The sequence below is a fragment of the Rattus norvegicus genome, chromosome 2 (genome assembly GCF_036323735.1).
Source record: "Rattus norvegicus strain BN/NHsdMcwi chromosome 2, GRCr8, whole genome shotgun sequence".
NCBI classification, from domain to species: Eukaryota; Metazoa; Chordata; class Mammalia; order Rodentia; family Muridae; genus Rattus; species Rattus norvegicus.
Genome location: NC_086020.1, coordinates 230,296,779 through 230,318,993, shown reverse-complemented (window position 1 = coordinate 230,318,993; position 22,215 = coordinate 230,296,779). Strand labels below are relative to the sequence as shown.

Here is a 22,215-nt window from a genome sequence, read left to right as displayed (position 1 = left end):
ATGCGCCCTGGGGACACGCCCGCGGACAATTAGGTCCTCCTGCTCCGCCGCCCCTGCACGTGCTCGCCTGGGGCGTGCGGTGCCAAACACGCTGGCTGAGACTTCCCTCCCTGGGGTGGGAGGGCTCTGGCCCTTCAGCTTAGTGACTTGAGCCTGGCCTCCGCCCCTCAGGCGACAGTCACCAACCTGCACCGCTCGGGTCCGCAGACGCACGGTCCCGGGCGGGCTCAGCTTCACCGGCCGTGGGCAGGAGGCAGAGTTGGGCGCACTGAGCATGCTCGGCGGGGAGGGCGGGGCGCTCGGCCGCGCGTCGGGAAGGCGCTCCTCAGGACGGCTCCGCGCCTCCGCGCCCGCCCGCCCCGCACGTTCGTTCGCTCGCTCGCTCCCTTGCTCGCAGCCACGCCCGCCGCAGGCTGCGCCCGGCCGCCCCGCCCCGCCCCGCCCCGCCCCCCGCCGCTCGTCTCCGCCGCGGCCGCGCCGCCCGCAGCCGCAGCCGCTGCTCCTCCCCGGCGGCCGCTCCCCGCGGGTCCCTCCCTGGCTGCGGGAGACGCGGAGGTAGAGGGAGGACGTCGCCGAGCCGCGCCGCCCGCACCCGAACCCTTCGCCTCGCCCTGCCGGTCCTCACTCTGTGGGAGGAACATGGGTGAGTCCTGCCAGCCGTCATCGCCTGACATTTTTCTCCCCTCAGCGTGCTGCAGGGTGGCAATGCATTTCTCCTGCAAAGTTGCCGGGGTCCCCGCGTCCGCGAGGTGCCGGGCGGCGGCCCTCCCCGGGGAACGCGGGCGCACGAGGGCAGCCGGGCCGGCGGGGTCGCGCACGGGGTGGGGTCGGCGGCCGGTTCGGCGCTCGCCTCCCCTCCTCCACGCTTCCTGCCGGCGCCGGGCCGCGCGGGGCGTCCCCGGGGCTGGGAGGCCGCGGTGCTGCAGGCTCGGTCCCACGGCGAGCCGGACCACTTGGCGGAACTTCCTTCCCGTGGGCGCGAATGCTCCCTCCCCAGCCTGCGACGGCCAGCGCCGGTGCTGGGAGAGCCGGCAAGTAGTTTGGGAGGGCGATTGCCAGCGAGTGCTGCCGGAGCAGACAGCTTCCAAGGTGGAGGTGACGACTCGCCCGCCGCCATGGGCAGCGCGAGGCTGGCGGGAGCCGCTAGCTGTTGAATTAGTGTTGGGAGACTACGGCGTGCACAGTTCCGCTCCTCGAGCGGTTTTCTCGATTTCCACTGGTTAGGCTACTGTGGCTGGAAACTGTACCCTGTAACACATTGTTAAGGAATTTACATGCTGGTTATTCTGCCCAGCTGCCCCTGCCTAAATCTGCATAATCTGATTCTAGTTCTATTGTATTTATAGTTAATCCTAAAAGAATGGATATTTCAATGCAAATGTTTATTAGAAAACTGTTCATATTTGAACGTGAAAATTTCCTCAGATCCTGCCTACCTGTGCATAATTACAAAAGCACCGGATACATTCTCTTCTGTAATTAAGAGCGAAAAGTTTCCTTTGATAGTAACAACTTGGATCACCGGCCCAGTGCACTTTCCCAGTTTGCTTCTATTCCGGTCTATCGTAATTTCCCCTTTTAAAAACTGGCTTCTTCAGCGTCCCTCCAGTCGGACTTTGCCCACTCCTTCTGGGAAAGTTATTTATGAGTGTGGTCCTTTCATCTGTCAGTACAATGCTCAACATTTAGAGTTAGGTCATGGCAATACAGAACCCTCAAGGAAGCATCTGAATCTAGAAATGATGTGGTGGCGTTTCCCGGAAGAACAAATGCTCTGAGCTTTGAGTCAGATCTTTGTCATTTAGTAGGAAGGAGACCGTTGAGGGAGAATGGGGTGATTTTAATGAAACAAATAAAACAAACCACCTATGCCCCTGAATTTTATTTTCACTTGTTTGTCTTCTAAGTGGAACATTTCTTTAAAAAAAAAAAAAAGGTATTCTTTTACTAATCCAGATTACAGATTAAAATCTGCGTGTTTTTTAAAGATGAGATTTAGTTAGAAACTCATTTTAACTAAACGTTCAAAATGTTGAATCAGTGATTTTTCAGTGGAGGGAGATATCCAAGATCCGTTGTGGCATATTAGGGAATAAAAAGACCCAAGACAGATTAGATTAATTAATAGTCCTGCCAATCTTGAATGCTGTTGGATGATTTTAAAAGAGAAAGAAAAAAAGCCAAATACAAACCATTTTATTTTGAAGCTTCTCAAACTCTTATGATACTGCCTGTTAGCACTTGGGGGACCCTGTTGGAAGTTTTGTTTGTTTTGTTTTAAATAACACATAATGTCTGATGGAGTAATTTATATGTTTAGTTGTTTTGTGCATTTAACCTTATGTTCAAGAAGATGACATTTGTCTTGTTTTGTGTCTTTTGGAGGAGTTTTCACATAGTAGGTGTTCAGTAAAATTTGGTCAAATTCTTCATCATACTGCCATGTACTTCCAGCTCTTGAACTTGAAAATGTAGGCCCTGCACAAATACATGGATTGGTAGACACGGCAGTATAGGAAATGTCTTGTTATAAAAAACAGTTACATTGTCACAGGGTATGGGTTTTGAAGACAGCCTTAGGTATGAGGTTTCCTTCTATAATGCTATTTACAATGATTAAGATGTTTTTGTATGATCAGGAGGTATGTAAAATAATAAAACATTGAAACCTTGGGAGATAATTTCATATCTGAGCCACTGAAGTTATGACAGCTCCTAAGATATACTAATTAATGGTGTGGAATTACTTTTTTAACTGTCTTTTAAAGAAATAAATAAAGTGCATTTTATTTATTTTAGGTAGTCTGTTTTGTTTTTTGACATCTTGGGTATCTAACCCCAGGGCCTTATGCACGTTTGACCCCAGCTGGAACCATTAAAGGATATTTTTATGGCAATGGCTTTTCTCCATAAGAAAATGAAGGATAATTTCTGTGTAACCTTGCAGATCCCAGCTATTACTTTACATGTATATGTTATTGTAAGCCAATATTGATCAAAAATTCATCTTATGAGGTGCGAGAATGAGTGAGACAGACACACTTCAGGTTTCTTACAATCTTCAGAACTATGCGAGCCACAAATAGGAGTGTGAGTTGCAGGTGTGAAGGCACACATCTGTATTCTCACCACATTGGAGGAAAGGCTGAGGCAGGAGGGTCAAGAGGATAGATGAGTTTGAAGCCACCCTAGGCTGCTTGGCTGGATTAAAAAACTATCCTGTCTCAAACAGCAACATAAAATCTTTATTCAACAGGAAGAAACCTGCAAATGATACAAAGTGTCTTTGCATATATTGCAAAGGTGCTGGAGATGCAGGGGTTTTAGAGAAGTGTTAGGTGAATCAAAGGTCGGTGAGGCTTCTAAACAGTAGAAATGAGACTGTCCGCTGGGAAGAGGGGGATGGCGTAAATTGAAAATAGATCAGGAAGGTTAAAGACTTTGCTGGCAAAGTTTCTAAAAAGCCCCTTTTAGCTAGAGAAAAATACAGAAACAGTGGGAAACAGAAGTGGAAAAGCATTAGCAGTCGCCAAATAGTGGTAGGTCTGAAATGCCAGGCTGAAGTTTGCACTTGCTGAGGGAACCAACCATTAAAGGTATTTATGGAGCAGAATGTTGCTGTTCTGATGATAAAGATAATTTTGCAATAGTGACTCACACTTCTTTGACATTCCCTTTTCTTATGTCTGTGTCACAGGATAGTATAGTCTCTTTCTTTCTTTCTTTCTTTCTTTCTTTCTTTCTTTCTTTCTTTTAAACCTCTGTGGTATCTGTTATGGAGATTTTGGTCTAATGTTAGTTTTAGAGAGAGCAAAATCATCTAAACCAAAGTCTGTTTTGATTATAAATTTTATGACATTTGAATTCAGGTTTGGAAATGTACCCAGGATCTCAGATGTCTTGTATTCATTCTATGTATGATGTTTCTCCTTAGTTCTCAAATGGCATTTTCTCCTTAGCAAAGCAGTTTAAGTGTTCGAGTCAGTTTGTTAGCTTTGGTTAAATGAATGTCTTAAGAAGCTCTGTATCAAGGCTGACATAGGGACTGTATTCAGACTGCAGAGGAACAGAATTGGTTCAGTGCATTTATTTATACAGGATTGCTACTTGAGGAATTCCTGGAATTAAGCCAGGGATGGGGATAGTGATAAAAGGAATGTTAATAAAGTGATCTGCAAGCCATGACTAGCTGTATCTGTAAAGTTCAGAGGCCCTCTGATGATTTTTACCTCTTTTCCTTTCACAGCGACTTGAGATACCTAGATACCTGTTGTATAAACAGACAGACACGCACACACCAAAACCAAACCAAAAAACACACTACAACTCTGTATCTACCAGACTGTTAGACATCACTATGTGATAAATTAATTGAAACTCATTGGAGTTCAAAGTTAAACTTAATATATAAAAATTAAATTGAGATTTAATTTTAGTGATTATATTGTGTGCTCAGCATATGGAAATAATGATTTCATGCACACAAATAATAATAAAATATAGTAAAAAATGTGATGCTTTGCATAATATAAATGCCCATTTTAATGTCTTATCTAAATGTTTATCATTTAATTTTTAATAATGGTTTTAATAACTGCCTCAGATTTTGTAAAAGTTAATAAACATGCCTCATGGGCCAGTAGCGTAAGTCTTCAGAACACCCCTGAGGTAGAAATTAGCAACTGTGGGTGTCAGTTATCATGTTACACTTTATAGAACTTAAAATTTAATCTTCTTAACTCCCTATTTTACTGATTCAGAGAAATAGTGTGTCCAAGAGGATAAAACGTTCTAAAAATCTTGACTTTAAAGTCGTCACTTTCAAATTTCAGCTAGCATGGGAATCGTTTGGAGAGCTTGTTTAAAAAAAAAAAAATGACTGGGGCAGCTCACAGTTCTGATTGAGTGGGTTTGCTTTGTTAAGACAAGTCTCAGGTGAGAGAGTAATGGGAGTAACGCCTCCACACAGCAGAGGTTGGCAGGCTTTGTCTGTAAAGGGCCAGATGGTAAATATTTTAGACTTTTAGGCCAGGAGGCAAAGTCAAGACTCTTAAACAGAGCAAAAGAAATATATGACGGGAGAAAGCAAACAGCTGCAAACCTTTGGTTGAATTCAAAACACAGTAGCATTGATTGGACAGTTTGTGCAGCCCATATTGTTTCGAAGGATCACATGACACTCAGTTCTGGTTCTAACTGGCCTGGTTGGATTATCAGATTGGATTACAATCAGTGCAGAGCTCTAATGAAAATTTATGATTTTTGTCTTTGAAGTTCTTCACATACGGATTGCTGGGTACCTCTACTTTCTTCCTTGTTTTGGATATGTTGAGGGTTAAGTCCAGGGTTCTGTGCGCCTCTGTTCTCAATGAGCCTATCTCTCGGATAGGGGGCCGTTAAAGAATTCTTCTGTGCTCTCCATAGTTCCCAGTCTGCATTCAGATGAACTACTTCCAGTTGAAAACTCAGCTTGCAGTGCGCTTGTGAAAGGCTGCAGCTTGAAAAGTTTTAGCTTGAAAAGTACGTACTGTAGTAACTATGATTTGGGGGTTTCTACTCTACCTTCGATCATTTAGTTCCCAAATGAAAGATGTAAAGCCTTTATGAGTACAGTAGGCCTTCAGAAGCACATGAGCTGGGCAGGTGTCAGCCCTCTATGCTACCTTGTGTACTTCCCTGTCAGGAACCCCGGGATAGAACTTGCCATGCTCCGTCTGGAACACTCCTACTTCAGCTGGCTGGCCTTCACCGCCGTGTTCTCACTTATCTGTCTCCTCATGGCATCTTCTCTGCTTTCTTCGTGGTCTCTGCCTCTAACCCCAAGACCCTGGAACGGAAGCCTCTCCTACCTGTCTTCTGTCCAGCCACAGTCTGTAGTTAGTCTTGTTGACCAATCAACTTGGATCAACAAGGGATAACGGGAGGCAAGGTTACATAGCATCAATTGGCGTACATCCCTGGGGGCAAGCAGACCTTGGGGGCCCGTGTTTAGCCGTATGACCAATACATAGCAACAGACTGAACCTCAGCACATATACCTGTTAGGTTTTCTGTGTTCATGGATATCTTGTGTAACAGACGACAAAGCAAGAATTAAACAAGATGGATCACTTGGTACTTCTCATTTGTCCAGATGACATTATTGTACTACACAGTTCTTGTATGAGTTTTCCACTGACATTAAGGTGAGATGCATTAGGAACATCAAATATGTGGGGAAATCTGGGGGGTCAGCTTGGGGGTCAGTTGTTTTCATTCTTTCTTTGCTATTTGTAGTGAGCTTTTTTTTTTTTTTAAGTTCAAAACATCTCATGTGTCCTGATTTTTTTTTTTTTTTAATCAACCATAACCCACAAATGCTAACCCACTAGGCTCCCGTGTGGTAAGGCAGATTGAGATTAAGGCAGATTTTCAGTTTCTGCTCTGACAGGGATAGACGGAGCCAACCGTGGGGTGGTTAAATCTGTGAGTGCAAGTCAAGTTTTCTACTTGTGGCACAGACAAGGGATACACTTAAGGATTAAATGCTTTTCTCCCCCAAAACCTGCTAATGAAGAACAGTAAGCCTCAAACATTGTGTGTTTGTAAAACATAGTTTCTAAGCTGGTTAAGTCAGCCTCTTTGTGCTCCTTGTATATGTTACCACTTTAGGTTATACAAGATTAGCATTTTCTTAACTTTGAAAATACTCTGGTCTTTTTTTTTTTCTTTACTTTTTTTTATCGAATTTTTTATTTACATTTCTAATATTTTTTCCCTTTCCCAGTTTCCTGTCCCTAAATCCCTTACCTCCTAACCTCCCCCCCCCCCCCCCCGCTTCTATGAGGGTGTTCCCCCACCCACTCCCTTCTCACCTCCCCATCCTGACACACATTGGGGGGTCCAGCCTTGGCAGGACCAGGGGCTAATCTTCCCATTGGTGCCCAACAAGGCCATCCTCTGCTACATATGCAGCTGGAACCATGGGTCTGTCCCTGTGTACTCTTTAGATGGTGGTTTAGTCACTGGCAACTCTGGGTGGTTGGTATTGTTGTTCTTATGGGGTTGCAAACCCCTTCAGCTCCTTCAGTCCTTTAACTCCTCCAATGGGGACCCTGTTCTCAGTTCAATGGGTGGCTGCAAGCATCTGCCTCTGTATTTGTCAAGCTTTGGCAGAGCCTCTCAGGAGACAGCTCTATCAGTCCCCTGTCAGCAAGCACTTATTGGCATCAGCAATATTGTCTGGGTTTGGTGACTGTATGTATATGGGCTGGATCCCCAAGTGGGGCAGGCTTTGAATGGCCCTCCCTTCAGTCTCTGCTCCAAAGTTTGTCTCCCTATCTCCAAAAATACTCTTTCTAATCATTGTTCTTTGTAGCATTTCGGAATTGACTTCTTGAAAACAAACCAAGCAAACAAACACAAAACCAACAAGTGAAAAAGAGGTGACTTACGAACCAGGGGAAAGATTGCTATTGTCTCCCATTGCCTGTTGGTAGACTGTATTACAGGCACCTGCTCCACGCCCTGAGTGTTTTAAGTTCTCAGTCTTGCCCAGCAAGCGCTTTGCCAACTGAGGTGTTTCTTGTTGTGCTTTTCTTGGGAGACAAAAAGGAACCTCTGGTTACCCCAGATAGATATCCAGGACAGACCACAGTGTGATTCAACCAAATCCAACCTGATGAAACCAGGGAGTTGGTAGGGCTTTCCGACTGGGGGCTTGCTTATGGGAGCATGCGTGACCTTCCCATCCCCACAGAGCTGCCAGGTCCAACCCTTTTAGGGTGGCCACAACGTGGACGCTTACTTTCAGTTACGCCTCTAATTCCTGTCACTTGGAGTTGGGAGGCTGGATGGTGAACCGCAAGGTGAGGGTCCCCTGTCTCTCCCTGGCTTCATCCACTCCCTAGGGAGTCCCAATAACTCTAGGACCATTATTAGTACCATAGAGCTGGCTACTGTATTATTTTGCTTTGGTTACCATAGCTACCAGGGGCAAAGCCCAAGATGGAATGCTGTTATGTCTAGGGAAAAAGCCGCCATACAGCACCTCCCCAGACCCTAAAGAGCTATCGATTCTTAAATAAACTTGAGATTTGGCTGTGTTGCAGTCAAATATAATTAACTCATCACGGCTAAGTGATTTTTCTTGCCTGCAGAAGAAGTATGCCATTTAGAAACTTACCTGGTTTGCATCTCTGCGTCTTTATTTTCTTGAAGAAATTCTGCTGTGACAAGATATTCTGTTATCTGTTTCATCGTTTGGATGATTGCTGTCCTGTGAGCGGTGTCCTTAGAGTGCGGTGGATGCCAAGAGTATTCTGTATTATTCTAGTAAAGCTACAGTGGTGTTAGGGTATAACATGTAATAATGATTTGCCAACCATTGAGTGACCATAAACTATCTCTTGGTTTAGTTTTAGATCCATGGTACTGAGGATGAATATTGTACTAAGGTTCATGAGTATGGGAACAGATCAAAATTCACTTGTCCACGGCACATATTTCTTTTGTAACATCCTAATGTTAAAATATATATATAAATTGAGGTCTGTGTGTAAACTAGATTTGACACGCTGGTCAAAACGAAATGTTGACTTCTTAAATAGTCCAAAAGTGAGGCTCCATTGGGCCTGCATTTCTACTGACAAAACCGATTAGTATTGAGTGGAAAAACCCCTCAGTAAGGCAGGGCACACACGCATGTCATCAAAGTCTAGCATCGTGGATTCCTTGAACGAACTGAATTAATGTAAAACTGTGAACTCCCCAACCTAACTTATACCCTGCAGAGCTGACTCTTGATTCAGGGTTTGCTCAGAAAGGTACCTGACGTCACAGCACATCTGGATTTCTGTTATTGTTTCTAAATTACGAAAGACTTGATCTCATTAAAGTGGAGTATGGTTGAACTTGCCACATTTTGAAAATAAATACGTTCTAAGTTTAAAGAGGCTATGAAATCAAATCATACAGCTAGTCAGTAACATACTTACCTGCTGTCATTGTAAAACACAGTTCAGCTGAGTTTTCAGTTGGCTAGAATGAATTAGGAACTAACAGACAAACAGAGTCGATTTATTTTCAGCGTTTTCCCTATACGGTAGTGTAGAGGTTGAAGAGAAGACTCAGTGGTTAAGAACCCTGCCGCTGTTGGAGGAGACCTGGTCTCGTTCCCGGCAGCCATGCGGTAGCTCCCAGCATGCGGTAACTGCAGGTGTAGGGGATCCATTGATATTTTCTACTTGTGTGGACACCAGGTGTGCACATGGTACACGTGTGTTCATGTAGGCAAAACATGCACATAAAGTAAATCTTAAAGAATGACATCTATAGTATAGCCTTTGACAAACTACTTGAATTCTTTTTTTCCTTTTTTTAAAATTTTTTATTAAATAATTTCTTTACTTACATTTCAAACGTTAATCCCCTTCCCATTTTCCTGTCCATAAGCCCCAATTCACTTCCCTCCCCCTCCTGCATATGGGTATCACCCATACATCCCCCTTATTGCCCCCCATATTCCCCGGCACTGGGGGTCCAACCTAGGCAGGACCGAGGGCTTCCACTTCCACTGGTGCCCCAAAAAGGCTATTCTGTGCTGCATATGAGGTTGGAGCCCAGGGTCAGTCCATGTATAGTCTTTTGGTAGTGGTTTAGTCCCTGGAAGCTCTGGTTGGTTGGCATTTTTTTCCATCTTTATTAAATTCTTTATGTACCTATTTTATCTAGGGCCTAAAACATCCAACCACTTTTGACTAGAAAAGCTATGACCCATTATAAGACAGGACCTCCAAGCTCAAGTGCCTAATGAGAACTGTGTTACGGCAGACCAATTGCTGCTGTTGTCCTCCTTTATTTTTGGCTTTTGAGATTAATTTTACTTTCTTGGGAAAATAATGGAATCATCAGAGTGCTATTAGATATTTTATTATATATAATCTAATAGGACTATTAGTATATCTTAGAAAGCATTCACTAACATGCAAGGCAACATAAAATTGTTATCTGTACAAGAACTACAAAAGCAATAATATGGTCATATTACTTTTATTTTTAAGTTACAGAAAGGACTTATAAAATTATGTAAAATAATCTCAAATAACTACTGAGTTGTCTTCATTTGTGCTGGGATTTTTTTTTTAATAGAACAAAGCAAACAATTCATGGTACTTTTTCAAATTGTTGTTTTGAAAGCTGTGAGGTATGTATGCTGTCTTAGTTAGTCTGAAAGTAAGACCTTTGTCAGGTTGGAAAAGCTATTTGCTGTAAGTCTTGAAAAACATTCCTGTGTCAAGATTCACTAAGTGTTTGGTACCGATCATTATAAGCAAAGCACAGTTGATGAATGTATGCCTCACAGGAATGGGAGTGCCAGCCGACTTCATAAAATTGAGAAATAGGTTTGGTTTGAAATGTAATTAGGACAAATGTCGAATTTCATGTGAGCTGATTAATTTCCTTTTACCTGCAAAGATTCGTGTTTGGAAAGGTTACAGTGTTAAGCTGCAAGAAGGAATCACACCAGTCCATTAAGGTGTGCTTCTGGAATCAGAGAGAGGACTGAGAGAGCTGAAGGGGCTTGAGACCCCATATGTACAACAATGCCAAGCAACCAGAGCTTCCAGGGACTAAGCCACTACCTAAAGACTATACATGGACTGACCCTGGACTCTGACCCCATAGGTAGCAATGAATATCCTAGTAAGAGCACCAGTGGAAGGGGAAGCCCTGGGTCCTGCTAAGACTGAACCCCCAGTGAACTAGACTATGGGGGGAAGGCGGCAATGGGGGGAGGATGGGAAGGGGAACACCCATATACTAGGGGAAGGGTAGGGGTTAGGGAGATGTTGGCCTGGAAGGGGAATAACAATCAAAATGTAAATAAGAAATACTCAAGTTAATAAAGATGGAGGAAAATAAATAAATAAATAAAATGATAGATTTTATAGGAAAAAAAAAAAAGAAGTGCTTCTGGCTTTCACATGGTTTGTGGATGGAGGTGCTGTCATCAAGTCAGAAGCAAGACAAGATCAGCACAGTAGCTGTTACACTAGAAAGCTGCAAAACAGGTGGACCAGGCAGTCACGGGTCACTTTTGGAAAAGCTTAAACTCTTAACTGTAGATAAGAATAACGTAAAGGAAATGGATCATAGAAACAGAGAAGATCCTAACTGAACCCTTGGAGGAAACACAGACACAATGACGGAGAGAGTGACAGATCGCAATTCAGCACAGTACTCACTGTGAAGATCTGGACTTCTTTCCTTGAATTTATTTCCTTTATGAATTAAATACCTGTTAAAGTATTTCATTATTTGGATACTGTGGCAGAGACTGTCCCTGCCATAGTTCACTGTTTGTTTTGTTTTTAATTATATAATCAGACATGTAGATAGCTGCTACCTAGTACAACTGGTTAATTTGGTTGGAAATTTCCCTTCTTGAGGATCGTCCGTCTACAAAAAGCAACATAGCTCTCCACAGCTCTAATCCGCACAGAACGAGTTTACTGCACAAGGTGCTAACTGGCTGGGCAGAAGAAAGGCCAGAACTTTGATTCATCCCCTGGTTGGTACATATTCTTTTTTTTTTTTTTAAGATTTATTTTATGTATATAAGTACACTGTAGCTGTCTTTAGACACACCAGAAGAGGGCACCAGATCCCATTACAGATGGTTGTGAGTCACCATGTGGTTGCTGGGAATTGAACTCAGGACCTTGGGAAGAGCAGTCAGTGCTCTTAATTGCTGAGCCATCTCTCCAGCCCCCAAAATTAATTTATTTTTATTTTATGCACATTGGTATTCTGCCTGCATGTATATGTGTGTGAGGGTGTTGGTTCCCCCTGGAACTGGAGTTACAGAGCTTTTGTGAGCTACCATATGAGTGCTGGGAATTGACCCTGGATCCTTTGATTAAAAACAGCCAGTGCTCCTAACCACTGAGCCATCTCTCCAGCCCTGAGTTGGTACTTATTCTAGGCAGATTTATTCAGCTTCTGAATTCAACTCTGTTGACAGTTACTTCCCTGAAGAGTTTCGGGTGTTGCATAAGATAGCGCCCATGTGAATGTTAATGCCCATCTTTAAAACCGAGACTATAATCAGAACTTAAACCAACTAAGAGTCATGGTTACTGTACTTAGAGAACCTTGTAGTGGACATTGTTATGATAGCAGATTATATTTTTCGGAGATGGCCATAATTTCTTGCTCTGCAGAACCAGTTATAGCTTGCCATCTTCTCGGGAGCTCCTTGTCTGGATACACCTAGGATTTGTTTTTAACCAGCAGAGCGCAGAGTTCAGTGGAAGTGGTGATATTGTATGACTTTCTTGTCCTGAGTGATGAAAACGTTAAAGCTGCTTGTTCGCTGCAGCAGTGCTCTGTCTGAAAGCCCGAGGAGTCGGAGCCCTTCAAGGCTGCCATGGAGGCGGGAAGTGAAGCTTTCAGGAGGAGTGCTAGTGTCGGGTCCTAGGCACACAGTTCAGGGCTCAGGCTCTTCCCGGCCAGTCATCAGACCCCTAGTGAGTGAACCAGTGCATGGTTGACAGGACGCCCCAATCCAGCTTTGGGGCACTTCAGAGTCACTCCTGGTCTCTAGGACTCAACACAGAAGGGCTGAACCTTGGGGAGAGAACCAGTTCCCAATGTGCACATGTGGTATTCCTAGTTCATGGACTCTACGTGCACAGCACAGTGGCTTTGTTTCACATCAGTAAGTTTGGTGGGATTTAGGGAACGATGATAATTGGAGCATCTCGTCAGAAGCAGGTTGGTACTAAAGTCCGTCATTGAAGTAGATAAGCGCTTCCTGTGTAGTTCTGTAGCTTCACAGGCAGAGAACTTGATAGGGGGTTTTCCTCGCAAGCCCCGGTAACTGGACGACAGTTTTATTCCATTCAGTAGTAACACCAGCTTCCACAAAAGTGATAGGAAGTTACTGGGGATTAACAGTAGTCATCTTTGACATGTGGGCTGCTTATGTTTTGAAGTCATGTATGTGTCGTACTACATACACGAGCACAGAGTATTTCTAGAAGGACACATGGGAAGTGCTAACACTAGTTGCTTCTGGGAATAAACAGAATAGGCAAGTGCAGCGCTCACCAAAGTAAAAGTAGCCTTGGTGCTGTGAAAAGTGGGGGAGGGCTGCGTTGTGTTCATCTTTCTTCTGTCTTTAGCACCGAGTGCTGTGTTGAGTGATTGCTGGTCATCTAGTTCATATCGGAAGAAACAAGTTTGGGATTATCTTCTTAATTAATCAGTCATCTTATATATATATAACATTTCTGTCCTTCCTCACACAGCTCCCCAGTTCCCATCTCAAGAAGCCTAGTTCTAGAATTGTGTCTGTCCATGCCCAATCAGGAGATAAAAACCAAGTATTTGTGAGAGGAGAGAGAGAGAGAGAGAGAGAGAGAGAGAGAGAGAGAGAGAGAGAGAGACAGACACACACATACCTAGATACATAGATACTGTATACTGTAGCAGGAAACATAGCTTATTGCTCAGAGCTTCTTTTCATATTTTACTTACTTTTTAGTGTATAGGGTGTTTCTGTGTATGTCTTCACCACGCGGGTGTCTGGTGCCCACATAGGTCAAGGACGTCAGATCCCTGGAACTGGAGTTACAGATGGTTGTTAACTATCCTGTGGTTGCGGGGAATTGAACCAGGATCCACTGGAAGAGCAGCAAGCGCCCCACCCACTAAGTCGTTTGCCAACGTCTGCTCCAAGCTTTTCAATGCTGCTCTTCAAGCCCAAATCTCAGTTGGGTGGTGTGATTAGGAACCTGGTATTATCGTGGAAGAGTGCACTGCAGAAGAGAAACTCTCAACTTAGGACTCCAGAACATTGTATAGGGTCCCAGCCAATAAATGTCTACACACACACACACACACACACACACACACACACACACACACACACCCTTATCTATTACATAAATCTCTTGAGAAGAAGTCATCTCTTGTGTGTTGCCTTAGAAAGAGTTAAAGACAAATCTCTAGAAAGAAGAGGGTATTGGACAGCTGTGGGGTATGGGAGACTTTTACTGTACTTTACCGTTTGTTTGCTCAGATAATTATAATGATACAGAAATGCCACAGAGTCTAAGGGAAATTATGTCTTGCACACAATACGTTTTTTAGGTGTTCTCCATCCTCACCCCGTGTGTGTGTGTGTGTGTGTGTGTGTGTGTGTGTGTGTGTGTGTAGTAGTGCATATGTGTATGTGTGCTTATAGAAGTCACTGGACTTCTCTGGCATCTTGCTCAAAAACATTGTACATCTGCTTTGAGACAGGGTCTCCCATTGGTCTGGAATTCACCAGTTAGGCCAGAGCCACTGGCCATCAATTAATTCTGAGACCTTTTTGGCTCTGCCTCTCAGCTTAAGGATTAGAAATACAAACAGCCTCACATTTGTCCATCGAATCTGAGCTCATGTCCTCATGTTATGAGGTAAAGAATATTGGCACTGAGGTGTTTTTCCAGCTCAGCGCCCAGGAAATTAAACAGAATAATTACTGTTAAATTATTGAGCAGTGATAGACCAGGGGACTCTAAAGGGTAAGATAGACCCAAGAATGGGGATCCAAGGGAGGGGGAAAGAAGATTTTTCAATGAAATAGGCAGTTTTATTATTCTAAACTCTCTTGGGTCAAGAGATCAGCCCCAGAGCCCTATATATACTAAGCACTCATATAGGCTAACACTGACTGTGCCCCGAGTCGCCAGCCTTCTGAGTTACAGTTCATTCGGGTTTGTCTAGGGCAAAGCTGGTCTGCGGTCACCTAACCTGTAAGAACAACGATGACGAAAATGGCAGTGCTGGGGCGAGTGCATAGGGACTTGCAGCAGGACTTGAGGAACTTAAAGCTGGGGAAGCACACTGCAGGGACCCAAGGCACGTGTGTAATGGTGACAGAGACTCCAGCATGTCTACTTAAAGTGGTGCTGGGCACAGCAGGGAACTCTTTCCACACTGACGCGGAGATGAGCTGTGGGCTCTACTGTGCAGAACTACACAGAAGGAGGAGGAAGGGAAAGGAGAAGGAGAAGGAAAAGAGGAGGAGGAAGAGGAGGAAGATGTGGTAAAGGTCCCAGATCGCAGGCATTTGACACTGGCTGTGAGGTGAGCTTGCATAGGAAATGGGACTGAGTTAGTTGATGCCTGACACAGTCTGTCGTCAAGATTTTATTCTTTTGTTTTAGTGTTTTAATCACTCATGCCTTCCGTTTTCATGTAGACTTAGGGGTTCGTCTGAATCTAGTCTGTGGTTCTCCTTTGCCGTCAGACATATCCTAGAATCTTGGGCAGAGCTTGGAGGTAGGATATCGATTACACCTGAACCTTAAGTACCGGGAATCGACAGTGCTTCCTAAGCAGGCACTTGAGTTGATTCTGGAGGAGTTGATGCTCTCAGCCTCAGCATTAAGTCTAAAACCTCTGTGCTAACTTGAGGAGCTAAGTGGACCCTGAGAGTAAAGAAACAAAATGGAGCCTTGGAAGGGGCACAGATAATAGAGTAAACTACTGAGACATTGTTCTGGCCGAATCCCTGTGAAAGAATGCTGGCATATTGAGGCCGTAAGTGGCCTTACAAGCATTCTAGGTGTAAGGAACTGTAGCAGGGCGGATACGTTTAAGTGGTTATTATTTGTGTGTGTGTGTGTGTGTGTGTGTGTGTGTGTGTGTGTGTGTGTGTGTGTGTGTGTGTGTTTACACCTCTATGTTGTGAAAGCTAGCTTAACAGTTTATAGTTTGGAAGTGTATCTCTTCTGTCTTGCATCTAGAACTTCTCTCCTGTGCACAGGTCATGGCAGCAATCACAGAAGCCCGGACATGGCATGTTACAGCCCACTAACATTGTCCCAGTATGATTCTTAGCTTTCTTTTTAAACATTTTCACATGCCGTGAAGCTTTGTTCTTTTATCTGCATTGATTTTTCTTCAGTGCCTTATAATATAGTCTTGGCCACTATTTGATATGGAAGTATAGTAAATCTTTCCATTTATAAGGCTGTGAGGAAGATATTAGCCCAGTAGTATTTTTCTTGTTCGGTTCTTAAAGCATTGAGCCTGGATCATTCCGTGACTTGCTCTGTGATTAAGTACAAAAGATAGTTATTAATTTGTAATTTGTATCATGCTGGATGCTAAAACCATATCTGACGGCTGTGAGACAGGAAATGGTTCTCGAACTCTTTTGCTGTGTGTGGAATAAAATTTAACTGCCCTGCTCTCACGAATTAAAGTTTAGTGTTGACATCATGAGGATGGGGGACACTGTTGGCCCTCAACTTAGACATGACTGGGAAGCAGTATTTTTCCTTCAAACTGAAATAGACTGGTGCTTTCTGGATGGGTTGTAGCTCAGTGGTGGAGCACTTACATAGAGAGTAGCTTGACCTCAAAGCCCTCAGCATGACTAAGAAGGAGAGGAACACTGCTCTCAGAATGTGTTTTGTAAGAAAATTGTGAAGAACCTTTTGTACCAGTTTTCTGAAATAACAAGAGAAGCAACTCCACTGTGATTGAAGTCACAAGAAAAATATTTCTTAGTCAAGGCAATTTACATCATAATTTGTAGCCAGATGTAGGTAAAGGTGGTGAGAAAAGTAATGTCAGGCTGTCAGGATCTATTGCTGTAACTTTTATTTTGTCAAGCCTTATTTTTAATGATGGTTCCTTAAGTGTTTTAACTTCCCTTGTAGCCCACCACCTACCAGAGGTAATGGAAAAGAAAGGATGCAGGGAAGTGGACCTGTTTAGAAAGGTTCTTTGGAGCAACTCCCATCTATGTTATCTGGAAAATCGGCAGTTCAGTTCACAGGCCAGCAGGCAGCAGCAGCTAGATCCACTCGCAAACACCTCACAGATATACCAGCAGTCTAGTTCAGTCGAGTCCAGTTAGCAACAATGGTGACATGACCTAGCAGAGACAGCTAGGCCTTAGCCTTGGCTCAAGTCAGCAGGAAGGACCTGGAGGAGCTCCAGAAGTTCTCAGCTCTGCCTTTTTCAAGGAATCAAAGATCAGCAAAAACTTCAAGACCCACAAGCATTGCACAGCTAGCTGTACCAGCAATCCAAGGTCCATCTCCGTCACTCTGTGGAGTCCTGTTTATATCCTCCAACCAAACACTGTCCTCCATGTGCCTTGCCTCAGCACAGGCCTTGCCTCAGCACACATCCAAACAGCCAGAGTCTGCAGTCCCAACAAATGCAGCTCAACTGTGCAATGTAAGGCGGACCAGTACATGTGTGTCGGTAGCAAAGAATCCTTTCATGCACTGTTTCTGCTTCAGTGAAACATTCCTTCACGAGTCTACCTTAGCCTTTCACACCTGTGTCCACTTTAAGGAAACGTTCTCCTTCACGTGTTTGTCCAGCAAAACACCATCCAACTGACTTTCCAAAGAACACGTAAGTTTCCAGTTCAGATTGCATTTCACTCAGGAGAGTAAAGTGAAAATGTTTACATGGCTCATCAAATAAAAATATATTAACAGAGTTTTTGATTTTTTTTTTAAACAAAAGAGTAAAACTAGGGAAATTAAACAAAATGCAAGGTTGGAACTATATGACTTTGTACAAAAATAGTTTTCTGAATCAGTTTATTTAGAAAGTTACTTAAGTTTCGGATTTCACTCGCTTGGCATGATTTTCTAACTATATAGAAGTTGACTAACTTCATCTGAAGCCTTATTTTATACGGAGTCATAGTCTTGATTGAAGGGTTAATTGATAGAAAGTGGCACTTACAGTTAGTTTAAGAATGGAGGAGCTTGGGGTTGGGGATTTAGCTCAGTGGCAGAGCACTTACCTAGCAAGCACAAGGCCCTGGGTTCAGTCCCCATCTCCGAAAAGAAAAAAAAAAGAAGAATGGAGGAGCTCTACCCTTGGAGAGAGATTACAGATGGGCTAGTCTCTGCCTGTCCTCAGATACCTGAGAGAGATCAGCCTAAGAAGGCAGTGTGTTTTGGCCCCAGTTTGAGAGCACAGACATCACCACTGCATGACATTGGGAGCTGGAAGTAGCATGAAAGTGGATGTTAATGCTCCGCTGCCCCATTTTCCCTACCCCCTTTATTGTTATTTTTTTTGAAACAGGGTTTCTCCATAGCCCTGGCTGGCCTAGAACTCAAGCCTCATGGCTGACTGGCTTCCTCTCTCTTTCACTTGGACCTAGACTGTTGCCCTAGGGTTAGTACTGCTTACCTTCACATTGCCTCTTAGTTAAACCTTTCTAGAAACACACTCTAGACAAATCCTTGGGTCCAGACGATTTTAAGTCCTCCCAAGTTGACAATCAAGATTAACCATTAAAATGGAGAGGTGATGGATGACCACAGGGGTTTGGTGTCATTGCTGCCCATACACCATATTGGGAGCAAACGCATGCATATGAATAGGTATATATATAAGAGTATAATTTATGAACTTTGATTTGGAGTTTTCATTAAATGAAACAGCTTATTAATTTTTTATTCAAACACTGTGAATATCTCTACTTCTTAAATGTTGTCCTCTCGGTACTGCACACACTCACTTTGAAGAGTAATTTTTGTTAAGATATGTCTTTCCCATGTCATGTGCATGTATGTGTATTAATAAAACCTATTTAGTATATATTTATATTCCTGTTAGATCATGGAGTGTCTGTGTGACTGTGCCCTAAGAAATAACTTAAAGGAAATGGCTCATGCCATTAAATATTCAAGGTTCTTTCTTCTTTGACTCAGTAATAATTCTGAAAGTAATAATAAATTATTACAATTTTAAATACTATTTTTAAGTTCATAGTTGTGTGTGGAGTGTGTGTGTTGTATGTGTGTGTTGTGTGTGGAGTGTGTGTGTTGTCTAAACTAGCAACATTTGACAGCAAGCACCTGGAGTGGCTATAGAAAAAATAAATAATTTTCTACTAACTTTTCTAGCTTGCTGTTATGTAAGTTTCTGCTTTGCTGTTTGCTCACTTGGCTCTCCCATCCTCAGACTCACGGAGGATTGCAGTGGTGTGAGCAGTGTGTCCTGTCTAGTTTTCTGTCAACTTCACACAAGCTAGAGTCATCAGACAAGGGGGAGTCTCAATTGAGAAAATTCTCCCAAAAGGTGGGGCTGTAAGCAAGCATTTTCTTAATTAGTGATTGATTTTATACGGCCCAGGCCACTGTGTGTGGTGCTGTTCCTGGGCTGGTGGTCCTGGGCTCTACAGAAAGCAGGCTGAGCAAACCATGAGGAGCAAGCCAGTCAGGGGTACCCCTTCATGGCCTTCGCATCAGCCCCTGCCTCCAGGTTCCTGCACCATTTGAGTTCCTATCCTGACGGATGAGAAACCATCTTATTTTTAAACATCGCATGGTTTTTTAAAGGAAGCTACTCAGAATTTTGCCCAGTCCAAAACTGCATCTCAGTGAATGTCTCTGCCCTTAGGATGGCCATTCTGAAGCATTAACATTTTGCTCAGGATTATTACTTTAACTACCAGGTATGTGTTATCTTTTCATTGGAGCTGTCATGCTTTATCTTATGTGGAAGAGATCTTTTTGGGGCAATATTTTGGTATTGATAACTCTTTCAAACTGGTGTATAACTCAGTGTTAGAACATTTACTTAGTATATGCAAGGCCTTGGGTACTTTTAAATTTTAAAGAATGCTTCTTTATACTGAAGGGAATTATCCATTTTCTTTCTTATTTTTTTTTAATGGGTACAGCCTTTATTTTGTATATGATGAAAAAGAAAAAGCATTTGCTTTTTTTTTTCTAGCAGAACTCAAAATTGTATTTACCTAGTAAAATAAATTATGATTATCTGATGAGAAGTAATGGACACATTTCTGTCATCATAAAGTATAATCTGTCATAAGGACATTTTCCATGACTTTTTTTTTATTTTCATACTACATTTTTAATCCATGGTGTTTATTTTATTGTATTTATAACACATCTTAGTTCTAGTGCTTGCTACAGTGAAAGACACTGATTCAGACTCCATGAAGGGAAATGGACTGTGGACTTCTTTCAACCCAGTCCCAGGCTTCTATGGGGCTTCTGATAAGTTCTTAGACCTTTTCTTTTCTTTTATTGAATGTCTTCTCTATTTACATTTCAAATGTTATCCTCTTTCCCAGTTCCCCCCCCCCAAGCCCTCTATCCCATCCCCCCTCACCCTGCTTCTATGAGACTGCTCCCCTAATCACACCCCCCATTGGCATTCCCCTACACTGGGGCATCAAGCCTTCATAGGACCAAGGATCTATACTCTCATTGATGCCCGACAATGCCATCCTCTGCTACATATGCAGCTGGAGGCATGGTCCCTCTTTGGTTGGTGGTTTAGTCCCTGGGAGCTCTGGGGGTTCTGGTTGGTTGATATTGTTGTCCTTCCTATGGGGTTGCAACCCCCTTCAGCCTTCAGCTGCTTCAGTCTTTTCTCTAACTTCTCCATTGGGGTCCCTGTTCTCAGTCCAATGTTTAGCTGTGAGCATCCCCATCTGTGTTTGTCAGACTCTGGAAGAGCCTTTCAGGAGACAGCTATATCAGGCTCCTGTCAGCATAGCATGCACTTCTTGGCATCCACAATAGTGTCTAGGTTTGGTGACTGTATATAGCATGGATTCCCAGATGGGGCAGTCTCTGGATGACCTTTGCTTCTCTCTCTGCTTCACTGTTTGTCTCTGTATTTTCTCCTGTGAGTATTTTGTTACCCCTTCTAAGAAGGACTGAAGCATCCACACTTTGGTCTTCCTTCTTCTTGAGCTTCATGTGGTCTATGAATTGTATCTTGGGTATTCCAGGCTTTTAGTCAAAAAGCCACTTATCAGTGAGTACATATCATGTGTGTTCTTTTGTGATTTGGTTATGTCACTCAGGAAATTTTCTAGTTTCATCCATTTGCCTAATAATTTCAGGAAGTCATTGTTTTTAATAACTGAGTACTCCATTGTATAAATGTACCACATTTTCTATATCCATTCCTCTGTTGAAGGACATCTGGTTCTTTCCAGCTATAATAAATAAGGCTGCTATGAACATAGTGGAGCATGTGTCTTTGTTGTATGTTGGAGCATCTTTTGGGTATATGCCCAGGAGGGGTATAGCTGGGTCCTCAGGTAATGCAATGTCCAATTTTCTGAGGAACCTCCAGACTGATTTCTAGAGTGGTTGTACCAGTTTGCAATCCCACCAACAATGAAGGAGTGTTCCTCTTTCTCCAGAATCCTCTCCAGCATCTGCTGTCACCTAAGTTTTTGATCTTAGCCATTCTGACTGGTGTGAATCTCAGGGTTGTTTTGATTTGCATTTCCCTGATGACTAAGGATGTTGAACATTTCTTTAGGTGCTTCTTGGCCACTCGATATTCCTCAGCTGAGAATTCTTTGTTTAGCTTTGTACCATTTTTAATAGGATTATTTGACTCTCTGGAGTTGAACTTTGTGAGTTCTTTGTATATTTTGGTTATTATCCCTCTATTGGATGTAGGCTTGGTAAAGTTCTTTTTGCAATCTGTTCGTTTCTGTTTTGTCATAATGACAGTGTCCTTTGCCTTCCAGGAGCTTTGCAATTTTATGAGGTCCCATTTGCCCATTCTTGATCTTAGAGCATAAGGCATTGGTGTTCTGTTCAGGAAAATGTCCCCAGTGCCCATGTGTTCGAGACTCTTCCCCACTTTTTCTTCTATTAGTTTGAGTGTATCTGGTTTTATGTGGAGGTTCTTGATCCACTTGGACTTTAGCTTTGTACAAAGAGATAAGAATGGGTCAATTTGCATTCTTTTACATGCTGACCTCCAGTTGAACCAGCACCATTTATTGAAAATGTTGTCTTATTTCCAATGGGTGGTTTTAACTCCTTTGTCAAAAGATCAAGTTACCATAGGTGTGTGAGTTCATTTCTGGGTGTTCAGTTCTATTCCGTTGATCTCCCTGTCTGTCCCTGTACCAATACCATATTTTTTTATTACTATAACTCTATAATACAGCTAGAGATTAGGTATGGTGATTCCCCAGAAGTTCTTTTATTGTTGAGAATAGCTTTCTATATTCTGGGTTTTTTGTTAATTCCAAATGAATTTGCAAATTGCTCTCTAACTCTGTGAAGAATTGAATTGGAGTTTGGATGGGGATTGCATTGAATGTGTACATTGCTTTTGGCAAAGTGGTCATTTTTATTATATTAATCATGCCAGTCCATGAGCATGGGAGATCATTCCATTTTCTGAGAT

At 43.0% G+C, this 22,215-nt stretch overlaps 1 protein-coding gene across 6 annotated transcripts in view; it reads left to right on the top strand.

The window, feature by feature from the left end:
• Nucleotides 1–438: 438 nt before the first annotated feature.
• The window catches only part of Rap1gds1 (Rap1 GTPase-GDP dissociation stimulator 1), a 144,843-nt gene continuing 123,066 nt past the window's right edge, over nt 439–22,215 (top strand). For 2 of the 6 annotated variants that reach the window (NM_001107728.2, NM_001415062.1), the window contains 1 exon segment: nt 456–643. In NM_001107728.2, the coding sequence (NP_001101198.2) occupies nt 640–643 (4 nt within the window). In that variant the 5' untranslated portion in view covers nt 456–639. 6 annotated transcript variants of the gene reach the window in all.